Source organism: Acipenser ruthenus, chromosome 6 (genome assembly GCF_902713425.1).
Source record: "Acipenser ruthenus chromosome 6, fAciRut3.2 maternal haplotype, whole genome shotgun sequence".
Taxonomy (NCBI): Eukaryota; Metazoa; Chordata; class Actinopteri; order Acipenseriformes; family Acipenseridae; genus Acipenser; species Acipenser ruthenus.
Genome location: NC_081194.1, coordinates 54,115,692 through 54,136,344, shown reverse-complemented (window position 1 = coordinate 54,136,344; position 20,653 = coordinate 54,115,692). Strand labels below are relative to the sequence as shown.

At 38.2% G+C, this 20,653-nt stretch overlaps 1 protein-coding gene across 3 annotated transcripts; it reads left to right on the top strand.

Moving 5' to 3' along the window:
* The first annotated feature begins 4,809 nt into the window (after positions 1 to 4,809).
* Positions 4,810 to 20,416, top strand: LOC117411382 (REST corepressor 3-like). 3 transcript variants are annotated; one of them, XM_034018803.3, is made up of 12 exons: positions 4,812 to 6,452; positions 6,542 to 6,598; positions 7,429 to 7,506; positions 7,810 to 7,862; positions 8,293 to 8,454; positions 9,609 to 9,733; positions 10,057 to 10,135; positions 10,519 to 10,737; positions 15,348 to 15,425; positions 15,727 to 15,784; positions 16,177 to 16,244; positions 16,911 to 20,416. In XM_034018803.3, the coding sequence occupies exons 1-12, from the start codon at positions 6,329 to 6,331 to the stop codon at positions 17,250 to 17,252; spliced, it is 1,443 nt and encodes a 480-aa protein (XP_033874694.2). In that variant the 5' UTR covers positions 4,812 to 6,328; the 3' UTR covers positions 17,253 to 20,416. The 3 variants fall into 3 exon arrangements, with proteins under 3 accessions (XP_058881513.1, XP_033874694.2, XP_033874691.3); XM_034018800.3 differs by having other exon boundaries at positions 16,177 to 16,448; XM_059025530.1 differs by lacking the exon at positions 6,542 to 6,598 and having other exon boundaries at positions 4,810 to 6,452; positions 16,177 to 16,448.
* Positions 20,417 to 20,653: the final 237 nt, after the last annotated feature.

Genomic DNA, 20,653 nt, shown 5'->3' with positions numbered 1-20,653 from the left:
TGGTTTTTAGATAACGTCCCAAATTCTGGGCCGCTTTGATAACATCCCAATTTCTGGGCTGCTCTGGTTTTCAGATAACGTTCCGAATTCTGCATTTTCGAATTCAGGCCAGTTTTTGAGATATTCTGCTTAGGGGACAGCCGAGTTTCTAAGTCATGCATGCACAGGTTACCATAAACGGGACCGTTAATTCATTTAAGAGTACATGAATCAAAGTTAATGTATTTTTTACTCTCCTCAGAAAACATTTAGGAACATGGTATACCAAAAAAAAAAAAAAAGGTCATCTCATTTGCTTATGTAATGTCCATCAATATATAGTGAGGCATAGGGGTTTATCAGAACTTCTTGGTTTAAGAGACCAGTGCCCTTCAGCAACTTCAAATAAATCCTATTGTATTGTTTTAGTCAGTATTTCCCTTATCTATTCCTGATAATTTATACTGTAGGTCAGGGGTTTTCAACCTTTTTTTGAAACTGTACCCCTTCTATCTGGAGGTTTCAGCTCGAGTACCCCTTTACAATTTTCGCGCAACTGAACGGTTCCTCAGTTACAATAAAATGGAGAATAATCTGATGTAGTTTGTAATTGGTCGTGTTCCTCAAATACACAATAAAAAGTGATATTTATAGGGTATACAGTTATACAGCGATACAGTGGTTTCGGACATCTAAGAACAGATACTGCGAGCATCTGGATTCATACTCAGAGGTACTCTGTAGCCTCCTGGGACATTCACAGCTTGTTTGACACCCTCTTGTAGTTGCCCGTTTCTGCATATAAAGCAAAATGCTGTTTGTCAATCTCTCTTTTTACTTATAAATCAGTCTTTGCAAGAATCATTCCAAAAACACTTGAATCAGTTAGGCACTACCAGTCTGACACTACAGGCCTTTAAATTGCAGTACCAATTTGCAAGTTGCTAAGTGGTTGCTTTCCTCAAATTTGCACTGCAAAGTGATATCTTAAAGAATAGGGTAAATAGTGCTTTTTTCGCCTCCCCTCGCTTTTGGTGCAAAACTGTGCTCCGATACAATCAGGCTGATACTGTGATCACAAAACACTTGGAATGGACTTAAATTGGTGCTTCTGTACTCTTTTTAGATGCACAACAATCTTAGCTAAAGAAAATGGGTTCCTTCGAGTTCGTAAGACCCACGACCGCCATTAGCTGAGCCTTACCCCGATGGTGTTTTTATAATGGGATTTGCCATAGGGAAGGGGGTGGTCTCTTATCGTACCCGTATCTCCACGACCCCTGGGCCAACAAACTCAGAAGGACATTCTTTGCGTGCACAAGAGTCTTAGCTAAAGAAAGACATCAGCCACGGGTTCAAACCCCACCGCCAGATGGTGGGCGTTGCCCCAAAGGGGTTTTATAATGGGATTTCCCATAGACATTTTTCAGGGTGCTGTATCTCGGGTTCCGGGGGTCCCCAAGACTTGAAAATCGGTATAGAGGTCCACCTCGGGGCCCCTGTCGATCTCTCCAAGTGACGTGTCCCCAGCTAGAAAAGACACCAGTTTAGACTTTTTTTGCCAACCTGGATCTCAAAAGCTATTGGAAATGCAACCTTGACATGCCATCATGCTGAAAATGTGAAAATTTGTTGAAAATGTAGCATTTGAAAACGGGTGGCTCCCTGTGAAAGAGGGCCCCCAGACATGACCCTAGGAAGTTCAACCCGGTTTCTAGGCCCCGGGGTCATGGAGATATGACCCCGAAAAGGGTAGTTTTTGGACATTTTTGACAGGGCGTATCTCGGGTTCTGTGGGGGTTAGGAACTTGATTTTTTGCGTTGGGGCCCCATGGGGCCCTGCATAAGGAGTCACCATTTTCATGGTTCAAATGCCAGGACGGCTTGGCAAAGTGAATTTTTTCGTCATGACATGAGTTTTTGGGTGAACCACCACACCTTTTTAGGGGGTGGTTTGAGGTGCTCCCCTGAGGCTATATCACTTTGAATGGTGGTTCTACGTGCTCGGGTTCGAGAGATATGCCTGAAAATGTGTTTTATAACACTGCCATAGACATGAATGGGGCTGAATACCCGAAAATATATTTTGCAAAGAATTGCTACGGTGGGTGTATGCGTGCAGGGGTTGCATGGTGGGTGTATGCGTGCAGGGGTTGCATGGTGGGTGTATGCGTGCAGGGGTTGCATGGTGGTGTGTGCGTGCAGGGGTTGCATGGTGGGTGTATGCGTGCAGGGGTTGCATGGTGGTGTGTGCGTGCCAGGGTTGCATGGTGGTACACGTGTGTGGAGGGGAATTGGAGTTCAGGTTTTGCGCACAAGAGGGGCGGGGAAAAGACTGGGAAGGGTAGGGTAAAAGAAAAATTACTACAATCATTTATTTTCACTTTCGACTCCCAGTCTCCTTTCCCTCACTTTATGATTTTATTTTGTGATTATTTAATTATTGTCAAAATAAACGGCCTTCATCTGCTCACAGTTGTAGTCTCATTTCTGTCCAAAAAAAACCTGAAACACTACAATATATTGATGGACGTTACATAAGAAAACGAGATGTCCTTTTTTCGGAATACCATGTTCCTTCCCAAAAATGTGTTTTCATATTAGCCTTTAATAAAGGAAAACGACTGCTTAAATTAATTTTCATGTATCTATTTCAGTGCAATGTAGTTTCTTCATGTAATAAGAAATTTTTTAACATTTACATTTTTGTTTTTTTCATTAAAAAAAAAGATTTCTGGGGAGAGTAAAAAATACATGAACTTTGATTAATGTACTAAGGGTTACTCTCAAATGAATTCACGATCCAGTTTATGGTAAACTGTGCATACATGACTTAGAAACTCGGCTGTCAGCTGATTCCCCAAAACTGGGCTGAATTCGGAAATGCAAAACGGCCCAGAATTTGGGACATTATCTAAAAACCAAAGCGGCCCAGAATTTGGGACGTTATGTAAAAACCAAAGCATCCCAGAATTTGGGACGTTATCTAAAAACCAAGGCTGCCCAGAATTTGGGACGTTATCTAAAAACCAAAGCGGCCCAGAATTTGGGACATTATCTGAAAAGCAAAGCGGCCCAGAATTTGGGACGTAAATGAAAACAGGGGGCAGTCTATATGTAAAACGGTGATTACATTAGAGATAAACTAATGTATCCTGTAACAAAACTGCAATAACGTATATGTTTTATATTAAAATATATCGCAAAAACGATTATAGATATATGCTACTTGAAAGAAAAAAGTACACCACCACAGAAAGCCAATTCTTACATTCGTGCACAACATGATAATTTATATAAAGTAATTCCTCATAGTTTGTTATATCAGTACAGTGTAATACCACATCATATTTTAATGGTAAGGTTGTGGAAAGCAGATCACTCTCTCTATCTGATCACAATGTTAAAAATGCCTGCACGCTTTTCCACTCGTGTGACGACATATTCATGTGACAGACATGGACCAATCAAAACGCGAGACTGTTATGCGGTTCCATCCCAAAAACCGGGCCTGTGTCATACCTCCGGCTGTGCGTATGAGTACCTGCAATTTCTTGTTGAGAATTCCACCCCAGGTTGTAGGAATGCTTCACCGTAAATCACAACGTCGTGTCAATATTTAGAAAACGTCAAATCACAACCACTGTAAAGCGTTGTCACAATGTTGCTGCAACGTAAAATTGACAGATTCATGAATTGTTTTACAAGGTTGTATAAAGGTTGTAGGAATGTTGCTTCACAAAAATAAAGCGCACCAATCGTGTCTCTTGATATATATATATATATATATATATATATATATATATATATATATATATATATATCCTTCGCTATTGTGTACGTGTAGATTAGTCAAATAGAAAATATTTAAAATGACTTACTACATTAAGAACTCACCTAAAACAATGTAATTAAATACAAATTGAGGGGATTCCCTCTCAGCAACTTTATTTAAAAAACACTGCGATACAGACACACTCATGCATGGTTTCTCTGTAATCCTGAGCCAATCAGTGCAGAATGTTGGGTCATCATGGATTGACAAAAAAAAAAACAGACATCAAAATTAGTAGGTCTGCACTCCCTGCTAGAAAGATGGATAAATCAAATAAACTAAAAGTCGGAGCCGAGAAAATCAGAGAAAAAAAGCAGAAGATTCTAGAAGCTGAAGCACAATATTATTATTTTGCCTGGGCCAGTAGATAGAGCTACACCTTTATAAGTGCTTATTGTTTGAGGGTAGTCATTTTATTTCATGAAACAGACGGTTAGTAGAAAGAATAGAAAAAGATAGAACACAGTAGTGAAGGTAGAAAGTAAGTTAATCTGTATGGTCATCGACATGTCAACTCTCCCACATTGGACGTGAGAATTAGCATGCTATCTCACGATCACACGCATTCCTAAGCTTATCTCACGCATATATATATATATATATATATATATATATATATATATATATATATATATATATATATATATATATATATAATATTTTTACTCAGGCGCTTCAAGAGACACCATACAGATCTGGGGCCTCAGGCACAAAGCTTAACCAAGCTTGTGTACTGTGGTAACCATGGAGACTACATGCCCGCGAGAGGAGAGAGGTGTTGCCGTGCGGTTGTTGGCATTTAGCGTTTCAACCAATTGTCACTAAGCAAGAATGTGGAAGGGCGGGCGTTGTTATTTTCAACCTATCAGTGATCGCATCAGCACCAATTGCTGCGAGAGACAGTGTTTACTGTACTTGATGCTTTCGCTAACTGTGATGTTGAATGGCAAAAGCACATTTAAAACAATCGCGCATGTGCATAAACTCTATGTCGGACTACGCAGCATAAACTTCGGGTGAGGTTTTGTGCAAACAGCTGATCCCTATAAGAAAATAGTTAGAACACTAATTTGAAGAAAGTATAATAATGCATGTTTTATTTATTCCACACCTCATTAATGCAGTGGTTTCATTTGCATGGTAGTTTCTATACTGTCATTTATAAATTCTGTGCCGTGAATAGAAAATACATTTTAATTGAAGCTGCGTATTTGTCCCAATGCTAAACAAAACAATTGCGTTGCTGTTCGGTTTTGCCAAGATCGTAATATTACTACTGCATCATAAAGAAAATACAGCTGCATAAGGATTATACCTTTCTATCACAGAATATGTTCTTTAAAATCACGTGAGAGAAGTGGCTTATGAACAGTAAGTACACAAGTTTCTTATTATGTATATTATTTAAGTTAAAGCTGCCAATTGTCCTGGGAAAATATAAATCAAATTCTGTTTTTACGTAGCAGGTGCCTGCAAACTGTACCATATTACTGTATTACTGAAGGTTAAATATTAATTAATTTAGCTAATTGAAGTGTTTCATATGCAATATTAAGCAGTGTATATTTTAAAACAAACTGTTAAGTTCGTTTTAAAATGGATGTCACCAGGGACCAAAGATGAGAGTCCCTCTTAAGCAATGACCTGACACACCACCTGGAAAGCCTCTTTGGCCTTGAATCTCACTCTTTAGGACAACCAACCCTTGGCATCTGTCTTGCAGATAAAAGCGTGTTAATATTACCTTGGATATTACCTCCTGCAATAATAACATATTAAGCTACTAACATAAATAAGCAAACCCACTGTACACTGTATTCCAAATATGTCTGTAGGTCTCCTGTGGTTTATGTATATTTACAGCAAACAGTAAAACAGTCCCGTCACAAGCCTGTTTTTAGTTCAGTAAACTTGCTAAAAGTATTATGTAATTCTCTGTCAGAATTTTATTCTTACTAAGTACCGTCACAGCCTCATCGATATCTACTTTTATTCTCATATACGTTAAGCATGCACTGTTAAGACGAAACTGTACTATACAACAGTAACTCAGTTATCTTTGATAGCAAACAGCTCCGGTCTCCTCTCCAGCCCCAACACGGCAAACTCAGCCGCAGCTCAGCTTGGCTGTGTGACGAGCAAGCGAATGACAGTTCCTTCCGCCGAAGAAAATAGTCCGCAAAGGCCATTCAGTTTCTCTTAGGACAAAAAAAAACAAAAAAAAACGATATTTACATTTACAAGACTGTTGTAATAGTTCTTAACATATACATTTCATAATGATGATAATAACAATAATAATGTATGTCCCTGTTTGAAGTTAAGACCATTTAGATAAATATATAGGTGGATGAATACCTGACATTACATTAGCACAGTGTCTTTGCTGCGTAGAAAGGGGAGTTGTTTTGGGAAGGAAAAAAATAGCTCAGAAACATTGCATAGACGAACGCTGTTTGTTGTATAATTGTACTTTATTTAGTAAATAAGTAAATAAATAAATAGTGTTTAGCAATGCCGGGAATGATGGAAAAGGGATCAGAATACCTAGGGAAAGGACGGTCTAACGGAACAAAAAGTCCATCTAACGCCCCAAATGGACATTTTTCAGAGGAGAGTGGCAGCGACGATGAACACGGTAATAGCCTCGAACACTAATATTTTTAATCTTTCATATTGTAATTACTGAAATATGTTGGAGCTTATTTTGGTATTTTTTATTTGTAGATGTTGGAATGCGAGTGGGATCAGAATATCAAGCGTGTATTCCTGAATTTGATCCTGGTAATGATTTTAATATGGATAACTGACGTTAATACTGATAGCCTCGGTATGGTTGTTAAGTTATAAACTGCACATTAGTAATTGTATGCATTTCTTATTGTATGCCTTTTATGTAATTTGTTTAATTCTAACGGTGGAAAATGTTTTCTGAATTGCAATTGACAACTAAAGCACGCAGATCGAGGAATTCCTAACGTTGTTACCGTAGTTCTTGTTGGCTATAATTAAATGTTGTTACCGGATATCGACAAATGTAGGCCTAGCCCTTTATTATGTAAGGGTCAGGATAATTTAGTATACTAGAAAATAAGAGTTGTCACAGACATATTTTAGACAATACGTTTTTCAAATACAGACACAAGTATTGCATGATCAACATAGATTAGCATAGTCCCGCCCCTAAAAGCATTAACAATACATTGTCTTACATTTTTAAGAAAGTGTTTGCATACTGTGTGCACTGTACAAAACTTATAACGTTTTTTTGTATAGAAGATCTGTTAATTGATTTAATTCAATACTAGTTTAGAAACCAACAGCTGACTGAATATTCACATGATCTCGTACACTCAGGGAGTTCAGCAGGCGTTTACAGGATGCAGTATTTTAAAAGGCGTTCCCTTAAATTGAGTTTAATACAGCAAGTACACTACAGCTCAGCCACAGTACAGGTACAGGTTTACATTTAGGATGAATACTTTTACTAATGTGATTTATTAATGTAATACACACCTGAGCAATAAGTGATCAGACCAATTTACTTGTATTGACTCAAATATTGTATGCATAAAACAACTACATAAACTGCATTCTTTCTTTTGCATTTTTAGGTGCTACAAAGTACACAGATAAAGATAGTGGGGGAATGTTGGTATGGTCTCCATATCACACTATTGTTGATACTAAATGTAAGTAACTTATGTTATCATGAGCATCATGTCATTATTACCATATATTGTATATGGAGTTTTGTTGTCCAGAAAGTGTTCAAAGATTATTAAGTATGGTACTTCAAACAGGAATTGAAATGACCTGGTAATCAGATTCAAGCTACCAATTGAAAAATCGATTCTCAAATCCTCAATATATTCTGCAAGTAAACCAATTTCGAACTTTGTGCGTAAACATAGTACATGTCTAGTTACTTGTACTTTTACTTTCTGCCTAATTTTACTACTTCTGTGTAGAATAAAATGTTGTTTTTTTTTCAGTGGATGAATATATTGTGATAGCAAAAGAAAAGCATGGATACAATGTTGAACAGGTTTGTATTTTTCTCTTCATCTTTTTCTTTGTGTGGAGTAGTGGTTAGGGCTCTGGACTCCTGTCTGCAGGGTTGTGAGTTCAATCCCCAGTGGGGAACACTGCTGTTGTACCCTTGAGCAAGGTACTTTACCTAGATTGCTCCAGTAAAAACCCAACTGTATAAATGGGTAATTGTATGTGAAATAATGTATAATGTGATATCTTGTAACAATTGTAAGTCGCCCTGGATAAGGGCGTCTGCTAAGAAATAAATAATAATAATAATAATAAAAGAGTACACGCCATTCTTGGTATGGTACTGAAGTTTACTTGGTAATATTTTTATTTTCCAACTTACGCCCATTATTGGCTTTAGTGCAGTTTATTGATCTGTCACATTGTCAATATTGTGGAGGTCTTGATTTGAATGATCTGTTGTCTATTTTTAGGCTCTGGGGATGTTATTTTGGCACAAGCACAACATTGAAAAGTCACTTGCTGATCTCCCAAACTTCACACCTTTCCCTGATGAGTGGACAGTGGAGGATAAAGTTCTGTTTGAGCAAGCCTTCAGTTTTCATGGGAAAAGTTTCCACAGGATTCAACAAATGGTAACTTGCCTTCAAAAGCTACATACCTTATCGGTATGATTTAATGGTACAATTCAGTCATAGAGTATATTGGCGCAGGTCTCCTTTTTTTTTCTTTCGTCATATACAGCGTTGCATTGCCGGAACCTGGTCTTAAGAATTAAACCGCCCTGTCACTGTAAAGGTTGTTTTTCCAGTTACCACATTTCACTACTGTATTGTGCCATTAAATAAAACTTGGTAACTGCAGGTAACCAGTTCTTGTAGTTTATGGCAGTGGTGAACGGAGAGACAGTAATGGGGTCGCAACTACGACTGAAGGGGCAGTTCTATGAAAAAACATGAACATTTTAAATAAATACATAAATGACAGCTTATTAGTTCAAGTTAACTATCAAATGAGCTGTTGACAATCACTCTAGGACTTCTGCAACAGGAGAAATGATGTTTGAAGTGGCGAGTGTGAGTGAAACTGCAGTGAACAGAGCCGAAGTGACGGCTACCATGTATGGGGGTGACGTGTAAAAAAACAAATAAATAAATAAAAAAAATAAGTAATGTTTTAACAGATGGTTTTTCCCAGACTTAATCTAAATCGCGTATTTTTTCCTAGATTTATAAAAAAAAAAGGTCAAAATTTAGCACAATACATAAATGTTAACAAACACATTAAGTCGGAGTGAGGGGGCTCCCGAGTGGCACATCCAGTAAAGGTGCTTCGCGTGGAGTGCAGGCTGCGCCCTATAGCCTGGAGATCGCAGGTTCGAATCCAGGCTATGTCTTTGCCAACCGTGACCGGGGGTTCCTAGGGGACGACGCACAATTGGCTGAGCGCCACCTGGGTTGTGAGGGCTTAGGTCGGCAGGTCAATCCACGGTTCACTGCGCACCAATGACCCCTGTGGCTGATAGGGCGCCTGCGGGTCTGCAGTGGAGCCATTGAGATCTGTGTTATCCTCCGGCACTATAGGTCTGGTGGCTTCGCTGTGGATTTATTTGTTAGGAATGTTAGCTAAATGTTGATTTGCCAAGGGGTGGCATATAAAAGGTTTGCGCACCACTGGTTTATGGTATCAAAACTGTTTTAGATGAAATAAATTATTGGATTAAATATGGCATACTAATCTGTCTTTATTGCTTTCTACATTTCACTACTAATTGTAATGTGATTTACAGCTGCCAGATAAAACCAGTTCAAGTTTGGTGAAATATTACTACTCTTGGAAAAAAACAAGATCCAGGACAAGTCTGATGGACCGTCAGGCCAGAAAATTAGCAAACAGCAATAGTCAAGAAGAAAGGTAATTGGAACAGGGAGTTCTAATATTGTTATTTGGTAATGATAAATCCAGCTGTATCTTCCAGGAAGGCATATTTCTGTATTCTGGTCCGATGTTGCAATCTAAACTTGTTTTTTTTGTTTTTTTATACTGGTGAAAATTATTTTAATTTATAATGAAAAGAAATTGCATGATGATCAAAGTTAATGAAGAGCAGGACCATGTAGCTAGATACTTGGAGGGCTAAAGTTAATTTTGGTCTTCATAAAGATTCTCTTTGATAAAACATACGTTTCTTTTTCTATAGAAGCCATTTTTCAGTTATGTTTGGTTTGGCATTTTAGTGACGAGGAGATGGAAGAGGCAAATCCAAACGAGGCAAATGATAGCGATTATGACCCAAGTAAAGAAACTAAAAAAGAGGTAATGTGTTTTGTTTACATTTCAAGTACCTTGTTGAGACCCAAAAACCAAATCCCAAGAAATATAGGTTGATGTTTGTTGGTAGTTGGGTTTCAATGTTTACTAATACTTCTAAATCTGTACACTAACACTTACTGCAGCAAACTAAACTGTACTGTACACTTGGACACATTTACAATCTAGGGACCAACGCAAAAAAAATCTGCAGTAACAACAAAGCAAATTAATAATTTACTGAATAGATGGCTAGTAGTAAGATGTTTACATGTTTAAACTTGATATCCTTTGTTGGTAGAGCAGTTACAATTTAACAGGTTATCAACATTGCCTGTTTTATATGGGAGTTATTTGTGTTACTTACATGTCTTAATCGTTTCTTTTAGAGTCATTCTGAACAGCCTGTCCAGAACAGTAAGATTGGGTTGGGTCGAAGAGAGCACCAGAATCTGCAGCATCGCCACCATTCACAGCGTTCCAAGTGCCGTCCTCCCAAAGGCATGTACCTAACTCAGGAGGATGTGGTAGCCGTTTCCTGTAGTCCCAGTGCAGCAAGCACTGTTCTTAGACAACTGGACTTGGAGCTAGTTTCATTAAAACGACAGGTACCTGTATCTGCATTTTATCATCTAGAAAGCTTAAGAAGTTTGTTTTTACTTTACTCTTACATAGTTTAGCTTGTCTGGTCATGATCACTTTCTAATAAGAGGAATCATGTGCAGTCTCGCTCGGGTCTATTTTAATGATGTAAACAGTGGCAGATTTTAATACTGCAACCTTAAAATGAATACACGTTTGTGGTAGAGTGGCCGGGTGTCTGTGGTAGTCAGGAGGCAGAAAAACTCATAACTGAAGTGTTGCAGGTTTATTTTATAAATCACAATTAACAAAACACAGCTCACTGAGCCAAAATAAAAGGTTAAACAAAAACAAATCGTGCACACAAAATGAAACAGAAAATCCCTCACCCAAGTCTGTCAATGTCACGGTGAGGTTTTACACAAAAATACAGGAGTGTGTCTGTGTCTGTCTGCCTGTCTGTCTGTCTGTGTCTCTCTCTCTCTCTCTCTCTGGTGGCATGGGCAGCGTTAATGCTGCCTCAGCGAAGGACACTTTGGCAGTAGCAGCGGCACAGCGTACTCTGGCAGTGAAACTGCTGCTGGTGGCGGTGGTCTCCTGGCCCCCCCTTCTCTTTTGCCAATGGCTCCCTCTTCTTGTGCTCCGGCCCAAGTATTTCTGGCTGGGAAACTGCTGCTGGTGAACACCACAAATCCCCGGGCGGTGTCGTGCTGGCCTTCCCCAGGCGTTGTCGTGCAGGCCTTCCCCGGGAGCAGCAGGTAGTCTCCCTGTAGCGGTGGAAGTGGAAGCAGCAGGTAATCTCCCTCTATCTCTGGAGGCTGGTGCGGCTCTACCTCGGTCGCTGCAGGCTGGTGCGACTCTCCCTCGGTCACTGGAGGCTGGTGCAACTCTCCCTCGGTCGCTGAAGACGCTGGCTTACCCCTCTTGGGCTGTGGACGCTTGGGCTCCCCCCTTCTGGTCACTGGGGATGGCAGCTCCTCCCTCTCTAGCTCTTGGGACCGCAGCTCCTTTCTCTCTAGCTCTTGGGACGGCAATCTCCTGCATCTGCCACCTCCCCCCTTGCATAGGCTGCGTGGAAGCTTGGGTCTTCATATGGACAGTCCTCAACCACATGTCAAAACTCAGCACAGCAGCCACACCAAAGAGCCCCTTCAGCCATCCACTGCTCCTGCTCCGTCTGCCAATCCTGGGGTGGACATGTTCTAGGGTCCACCACCTCTTCCCTCCCATTTCACAGAAACAAAAAAAAAAAGATCCTTTTCCTTCAAAAAAATGTACCTGCAGTACCTGCTGTGAGTTGCGGCTGTTTAATCCCATCTCTTGACACCACACTTTATTTAGAACGTGGCTTTGTGATTTACGGATGATAAAGCCCGAACGCTTTGAGATATTGGTTTTATATTCTGTTGTGGCGGTGTGCCCAGCCCCTGTACATATTTTGTGTCTTGTGTTGTATGTGGGATGTTTATATGTATGTGTGTGGTGGGGCATGAAGTGTGGATTATGTAGCACAGGTGATTTAAAATGTATATTTGTGTTTAGGCACGGGGATTGCACACAAATTAAAGTGGGTATTTCTCTGGGCGCACAGGGAGTGCACAGTTAGTTCACTTGCAGACTGTCCCGAGATCAACTGAATGATTGATTAGCAATCGAGTTTAGGCACAGCTGCATAAGAGTGAGTGTTTCACGCACACAGGGTTAATGTGTTCAGAGGCGGAATGAGACGTGAGTGAAAGAGAAATTAAAAGCTAACACATAACAATTGCTACGTGTGCTGGTTATACACCAGGCCTCGGTTCATTTAGCGTTGTATTACACTGTGATTGTTAATCATGAGATATTGGCCTCAACAATGCCCCCTATGGGCAATATTGTGTTTCATAATTGTTCCCCTGGCTTGTTCTATGCCAGTGCCAAACTTCATCATGTGTGTGTGCAGATTCACACATAGAACCGTGAAATTTTTCTTGACAATACGATTTATCGCTACAGTGACCCCTGTATCAGTACACTGTGTATTTTTTATTTAATTTTTTATTTAAGTAAAAACAGCACATAATCGCCATTACAGTTACAGATGACGTCAGATCGTAAAGGTATGCTAACTCGATATGCACAAGCTACACTAGAAACATTAAAGCGTTCAAAACTATCTGCAACATCTGTGCGTGCTAGAAAAGCTTTATCTGTGAATCCCATGGACCAGTCTCTGCTGAAAGAGTGTTCTCCACTGCTAGAGATGTGGTAACAGCACAGAGAAATGAACTTAAACCAGGACTTGTAGATCCTCAAGAAAAAGCTCAAAATGAAAAAATTCTATTTGTTTTAAAAAATAATTTGCATTTAGAAAACTGTTTTATTTTCTTTCTTTTTTGTCAGATTCAGAACTTATGAAACTTTAGTTTTAGCTTTATTATTATTATTTGCAGTATTTGCAGGGCTCCAGGCTGCGACAAATGGTTGCAAATGTGACAAAACAAATTGTAAACAGTTGTTTTGGGGTTAGGAGCATTGGTGTCTGTAACACAAAAATACTGCGTCTCCCTTTGGAAGAATGTGTCAAGATTTATGAATGCACTATGATATCTGTTTGTAAGGGTAAAAAACGCATGTTTTAATAAACTGAAGTGCGAGAAGGACAGTAACAAATAAGCTAATAATAATAACAATTTCAATGAATACAAATGCTTGTAAGCGCAGATAGGTGCTGTATTAATACCAGCAGAATACGGGAACCCCAGTTTCATGCAACAGAACAGAACCAACTCGCTGCAATTTAAACTTGTTTTTACTGAAAAATAAACGGTAACAATAATTTAGAAGTGACTGGAATGTATGGGTGCGTCTACACCACCCCCGAGCGATGCGAGCGGCCGGTCTGGGTGAAGCGAGCTACTCCACAGGAATAGAACTGTGTTCTATTTTTCCTGTGCATTACGGGCGACCTAGAGTGAAACAGACCAATCAGAAGCAATGTCAGTAATATCAGTAAACTTGGCACCAGTCATAACACAAATACACAATAAACATGGAAGATGAGAAATTGATTTCAGGAAGAGCAGCGGTAGGTAGCCTGTGCTCTACGATTGTTCATTAAATTCATACAAAGACAACAGTAAAAAGGACAATGTCTGGCAGAACATTCCGGGCATTATTACTAGTACGTCTGGTGAGTGACGCAGGAGAAGTATTGCAACAGCACTGCGTCTGTCAGTCCATGTTTGTGCCAGCTGTCAATACAAAATATGGAAAATATATACGGATAGGGTCACGTAAAAGTTTCTGGACTTAAAACGTCTTTGATGTAGATACAAAATTCGCTTCAGTCACTCACCTCCAGTGTAAAACCTTCTTAATACTTAGCATGGGAGCTGCAGCATGCTATTTCCCATATTACACTGTACACAATTAAAGTTGCGGTCACCAATTCCAGACACAACACTTGCTAAATATTTTAAATATAAACACGCTGAGTTCATTGCAGTCATCAGCTGCATAGATTAAGCATTCAGTAGAATGTGGCAACAAACAAGTACAGGCATTAAGTTACTGTTTTGGTATTACTTTAGTGTCTTAACAAGTTGTTGTATTTTAAGCAGTTGAATATGGTAGCAACCAACTTGCTCCAGAAGTGGAACCCAGCAATTTGGATTTGGCAACCAATTTTTTTTGTCCTGGGAGCCATTGGCTCCGAAGGCAAAAACTTTGTCAGGAGTCCTTTGTAATTGTGTTTTAAAGAAATGTATTTTAAAGAATAAACAGGAAACAAAAGCAAAACAGGTTGTAAAGCTTATTTGACCAAAAGTGCTTCACCAGTGTTATTGTAAACACTTGCACAAGCAAATTATTATTATTATTTATTTCTTAGCAGACGCCCTTATCCAGGGCGACTTACAACCGTAAGCAAATACATTTCAAGTGTTACAATACAAGTAATACAATAAAGAGCAAGAAATACAATAACTTTTGTTCAAGCAAAGTACAAGTGTGACAAACCACAATTCAATAATACAGCAGATAATAGTGATAGTTACATCAGGATATGATTAAATAGTGATAGTTACATCAGGATATGATTAAATACAAAGTACTACAGGTTAAACACTTGGCAGATTACAGTATTCTGAAGTACAGGATTAAATGCAGTAAAATAGGGGGCAGATAAGAGCAAAATAAAGCACATTTACATGAAGGGTGATAGTGTCTCAGGATACAAACAGAGGAGTTCTACAGGTGCTGTTTGAAGAGGTGAGTCTTAAGGAGGCGCCGGAATGTGGTCAGGGACTAGGCAGTCCTGACATCTGTAGGAAGGTCATGCGTATCGTGAAGACACTGCTGATACCCAGCCATATTCCATTACATTATACCAGCCCTGTATTAACATTAGAGAAAAAAGGTTGTTGAAGTGTAAGGGTCTTTTTTTTTTTGTACTGATAAAGTACATCTAGAACCTCCTTATTAACATCAATCAATACAACACATTTAAGGGAACACACATAAAGTACTTGATTAGTGTAACCATTGAGAACCCCTGCCATAGACATGGCTCGTAGTATACCGATATGATTTTAACTGATTAGAATTATATAGATATAGAGGTTTTAATGATAAGTATTTCATTATTTTCTTAAAGGTCCAAAATGCTAAGCAAGTAAACGGTGTTCTAAAACAGAAGATGGACACAGGTATAGATGACTACAGACTGCCTGAGGTAAATTCTAATACTATAGAAATTGAATGTTGAATTACTTTGCCTTCATAGTGTGTGTGTGTATATATATATATATATATATGTGTGTGTGTGTGTGTGTGTGTTTGTAAGCATGTTAGATTCATTCACTATTGCTTGAAAGAGTGGGGACTGAGAGAACCTCATTGTTTAAGTAGGAATCAGGATTTATACTGCTACCTTCCAAGCAGATTTCAGGGTTATGCTTTTTGTTTAAAGGTTTGTTGGAAAATAAACATGCATGCTTACAAAGAGTATAACTTTTACTGTATTGTTCTTGTAGTGTAACCAGAAAATAAATGCCAGATGGACTACAGATGAGCAGCTTCTTGCAGTACAAGGTAGCTATAGACATTTCAGTAGCATTTTTAACAGTGTACTGTGAGCCCACTGTGAATTGAAATATTGTAGAAATGCCAGTTGTGTTCTTTTTTTTCTTTTTTCTTTTACCTAATCAGCAATCCATTGATCCATGTAATTGTACAGATTTTTCAGATAGACATCCCAATAAGTGGCAGTGCTTTTAAGGCATATTTTGTGAGGGAGAGCACTGATTGAGTTGATGTAGATAGGTAAACATAGGTGGTCTTCAATTATTTTTGTAACATCATCTATGAAAAAAAAAAAAAAACTAACCTCATACCGTTTTCTTATTTCCAGTGGTTTTGTTTAGGTGTACTGAAAACAAAACTAAAATCCACCCTTTTAAAGACAACCACTTCTTTGTCCGTAGGTGTCCGAAAGTATGGGAAAGACTTCCAAGCTATTGCCGAAGTTATCGGTAATAAGACCGTAGGTCAGGTAAAAAACTTCTTTGTAAACTATCGTCGTCGATTTAACTTGGAGGAGGTGCTGCAGGAGTGGGAGGCAGAACAGGGAACTCAGGCCCCCAACGGTGACACTGCTACCTCAGGGGAGGAGGGGAAGAACACTTTCAACACCCCGTCAGGGAAAAGTACCGACGAAGAGGAGGAGGAGGAGGAGGAGGAGGAGGAGGAGGAGGAGGTGGTGGAATTTTCTACTTGCCTTTCACTAACATAGACAGTAGATAACATAGAGCAGAGATAAGATGGTCTGGGTATAACTTAAAAAGAAGACAACAACCCTGGTGTTTGAAATGCCATCTCAAAGGACAGTTGAGCTTTGGGCAGTAGGTGGGATATGTAAACATGTACAATTATTGTGGAAACATCACTTAAATGAATCTGGCATAGTGATTCAATTTGCTGTAAAGAAGTCAGATTGGCAGTATTATTAAAATGGATTTATTAGATAATGCACTTACAAGGTGGTACCTGGTGTTGATATTGATGATGCAGTGCAGTTGTAATATAAAAAAAATCCTATTTTGGTTTTGACTTATTATTATTTTTTATTTGTAAATATCCTGTTCCTGGATTTACAGGAAGTCTACCTCCTAAATGTAGTTTATAAATGCAAATCAAAATGTTTTTTTTTTACCTACAGGCCTTGGTGATGCCATCTTCTGGTCCGTCTCCTCCAGCCCAAGTGTCTTCTGCCCTAGCTCCTGTAACACCTACAGCTTCGCTCAACCAGCCACCCCCCCTCCTCCGGCCATCTCTCCCAGCCACTCCAGCTCTCCACCGGCAGCCTCCCCCATTACAGCAGCAGACTCGATTTCTTCAACCAAGGCCTACACTTAACCAGCCACCACCTCCGCTCATCAGACCAGCCAATCAAATGCCACCCCGTCTGAACCCAAGGCCAGTCATACCAACTGTCAGCGGACAGCAGCCACCAACACTGATTGGAATCCAGGCAGAAACACAGCCCTCCTCCCTGCACTGAATACATTGCAGTTGCAACGTTTTTTATTTTTGTATTTTTTTGTATTTAATTTTTTTTTTTTTTTTGAGACCAGAACTTTTGCATATGAAATTGCATATAGTGTGTCTGATTAATTTACAGTTGTAGCTTCTGAGTTTGTATGTTTATTTGAATAGACAGTTTTGTTTAAGCTAAGTGAACCTTGTAGAAAAGGTTCATGTTATCAATGGATAACAATTTTATTTGAGTTTTAATATTTGTCATCATCTTTTCTTGTCATCATTGCACTTATTTGGAGTACATTTTATCATCAGATAAATACAAATAAGAATAAGTAATTTTAACAGTAATTTCACTTGTGACCCTGTCTTTTATTCAAATGCTACACTAATTTATTAAGTAGGTGATACAAATTAGAACAGGTCCTATTTTAGAAATATGTGTATTTATTGCATTTTGATTTGGAGATTTAGCCAAAGGGGGCAACCAAAAGCTTTATTTACTCTCATGTAATCTGTGCAACAAAGACACTACAAAGTTGATATGATTTATCTAAAGGCATTAGTGAGACGTGTTTTTTATGACGTGGAATCATTTTATGCGATGGGCATAAGTAATGTACACAGGATTTCTTTTGGCATGGCTTGGTTAATTACTGTATCAAAGATGTTGTTTTCTGTACTACAGAACTAATCATTTGTCGTGTGTGTGTATATAATCAGTTATTTATTTTTCTACTTGGAGCTATTGACTGGACATATTTCGCATTTATGCGAGGAATAATTATCACCATAAAAGTGCACTTAATTCCACAGAAGTGTTTTAAAAAATAAAGTGTCTCGTAAAGAAAAGAGTAACAGCTGAAAATATTTGTCTGGTTGCTCTTATCAAACTGGAAAAGAAATATGTAAGTCATGGATTTGTCATTGTCATTGAAGTATTTAAAAGGGAGAAAAAATGCTAGAATTTTTTTAAAAGGTAAAATGTTGTCATTTACATTCCCTTTGTAACTATAGAGCTGTTTTAGAAGTAAGTTCCCAGTGCGCATTAATCGTGTGTGTAGAATGAGATGGGGTTGTTTTTTGTATTATTTTACTTTCCTTGTTTAAATTTGTGTGCAGAGTGATTCTGTATTGAATAGTTCAGGAATGTGGGATAGAGGGTTTTTTTTGGCTCTGTCAGGCTATTTTGCTTACTTGACAAAGAAGTTCAAAAGAACAACCTGCTGATCAACCACCCCCTCATTGAGTAAAAGTAATTTTTCACAATGTTTTAATCGTTGGTTTAGGCCCTGCAGGATTTTTAGAATTAATCTTGATACATAAAGCAGCTGAATTCAGGAAAGTTTATCTAATTTAATGATCATGCACAAATAAATAAAACATTTTTAACAACAAAATAGGATACAGAAAAATTAGGGGAATTATTAGCAGTTACATCTCATTTGGTTTTCTGCTCCAGTGACCTTTGTGCTTTAAACACTGCATGAATTGTGTTTGCTGGTATGAATTCAAAGAAAATGAATCTGAGGGTTTTGACAGTGGCTTTGTAATATGTGCATCTAAAATGTGTCCTTGTTTTGTGGACGTGATTATGATATGTCCTATAGGGTAGCAGTTATTCAGGCATTCTGTTGTCTTGCAGTTGTCCTATTGTGCTAACTTTTTATTTACCAAACGTTCAGTATGATACAATTTTAGCGTAACAGATGGATAGATATTAATTCTAACAACGTTTGCAGCAGTTTTAAAAGAAACTAGTTTTAACCAAATAAGGACATAAAATGTGTACTGTGCTAAAGAAAACTGATGTTTTTTTTAGCATGTTATGCAGTGTTAAAGTACAGTTTGGTATGGTATCTTAACAAATGTGTTTTTCTTGTTTACTTCACTTTATCATTTTCAGTTTATGTTATTAAATCCTTGACTAAAAGATTAAAGAACCACTATGGCCTCAAGATACATATATAGCTGTAAATATATTGTCTATGCCACACTGCCCCTAGTGGATGCAAGACGTACAACACACGTTTTTCTTGTGTTTCTTAGTGATGTATTTATTGCATCCACTCGAGGGCAGTGTTGGAGGGGGGGACAGGCTAATAGTCACATTTTGGTGAAACTAATGTACAGTTACAGCATGATTTTGAGAGCTCTGTTGAGGCCACAGCGGTGTTTGAAGTCTTCAAAATGTTCACCTCTATTGAAATCCTAATCCTAATTTTTTGTATCACGCTTGAATAAAAAAAAAATAGTCTACTGCATTCTATATTTAAGTCTTTTTAAAGTTGTAAACTTTTTTTTAAACAGTATGTGCTTGGTTATTTTATAAATGTGTCTATATAATTTAGTATGTGTTGTGTTTTCAAAGAAACATGCTTCAGTTGTATGTTTTCTGTTTTAACTTATATTTATGACTTTGCCATTTAGTGTAATTTTGTGTCATATCTTAAATCCAGTTAACAATAATCTTACAGCTGATAGTACAAATCGTGGGGCATTACAACTTTTTTGATAACTTTGTGATATTTAGATAAGAACTTTTTAGGCAACAGCAGCAGGTTATTCTGTTTTACATGTCCATTGACGGTTTCCATCGTTCACATCTGCTGAAACTAGCCTTTCAGTTCACAACGGAACCTCTTTTTTTCTCATTTTCATTTCCAAAAGCATGTTCCAATGATGGATGGTTATGAAACCATTGACTAGTGCAGTGTGGGATATTTAGTCTGTGTTGTACCCTACTGTAATCATGTGGCATTTTTAGTATACATCCTAACTTAACATGACTTGAACATGAATTGAAGCTAGTATGCTACATAATGGTTATGCACCTACCTTTCTGTCCTTAGGGAAAGAGACTGCCAAGTCACTTTGATTAGACTTTCTAGTACTGTGTTACTGAGTTTAAAGTGCTACTTTTAAGACTTTCCTGTACTGTATGTAGAAAATTGCACACAAATTTTGAAAACCTCAACATATGTACTTGCAATATAGTATATGTTTGTACATAATGGAAGTTTTTTTTTTCATTTATTGTTATGTACTTTGATAGGTGTAAAGCATTAAAAGTACCTAATATGTAAATGGTATGTTTGTGCATGTATAAACTGTCATAGTTTATTGCTAATTGATGGTTCAAGCATTACATGCTTGTTATAAGCATTAAAATTCAGAAGTAGTCTGGGTGCTGCTGCTTTTTATTTAGTTCAGTTTCTTTTCACAACTTACTGCATATTCCTCTGTGTACTCAAGTATCAATTTCATGATGGGCTTTTTAACAACCTCCCCATAGTTTGTCAAACTGGATGTAATTAGTGTCCACACACACATCAAGTGTTTTTTAGGAACACAATTGCAATGCTGGTGATTTTGAACATTTGAAGACATTAGTGATGGTAAAGAAATACAGTCCCACAACAA

What these genes read in the sequence shown, in the direction of transcription:
- LOC117411382 (XM_034018800.3), top strand. Translation starts at nt 6,329, where the DNA reads ATGCCGGGAATGATGGAAAAGGGATCAGAATACCTAGGGAAAGGACGG. An exon ending in TATTCCTGAATTTGATCCTG is followed by an intron (nt 6,599 to 7,428) that starts GTAATGATTTTA and finishes TTGCATTTTTAG; the next exon opens with GTGCTACAAAGTACACAGAT. An exon ending in GCAGCTTCTTGCAGTACAAG is followed by an intron (nt 15,785 to 16,176) that starts GTAGCTATAGAC and finishes CTTTGTCCGTAG; the next exon opens with GTGTCCGAAAGTATGGGAAA.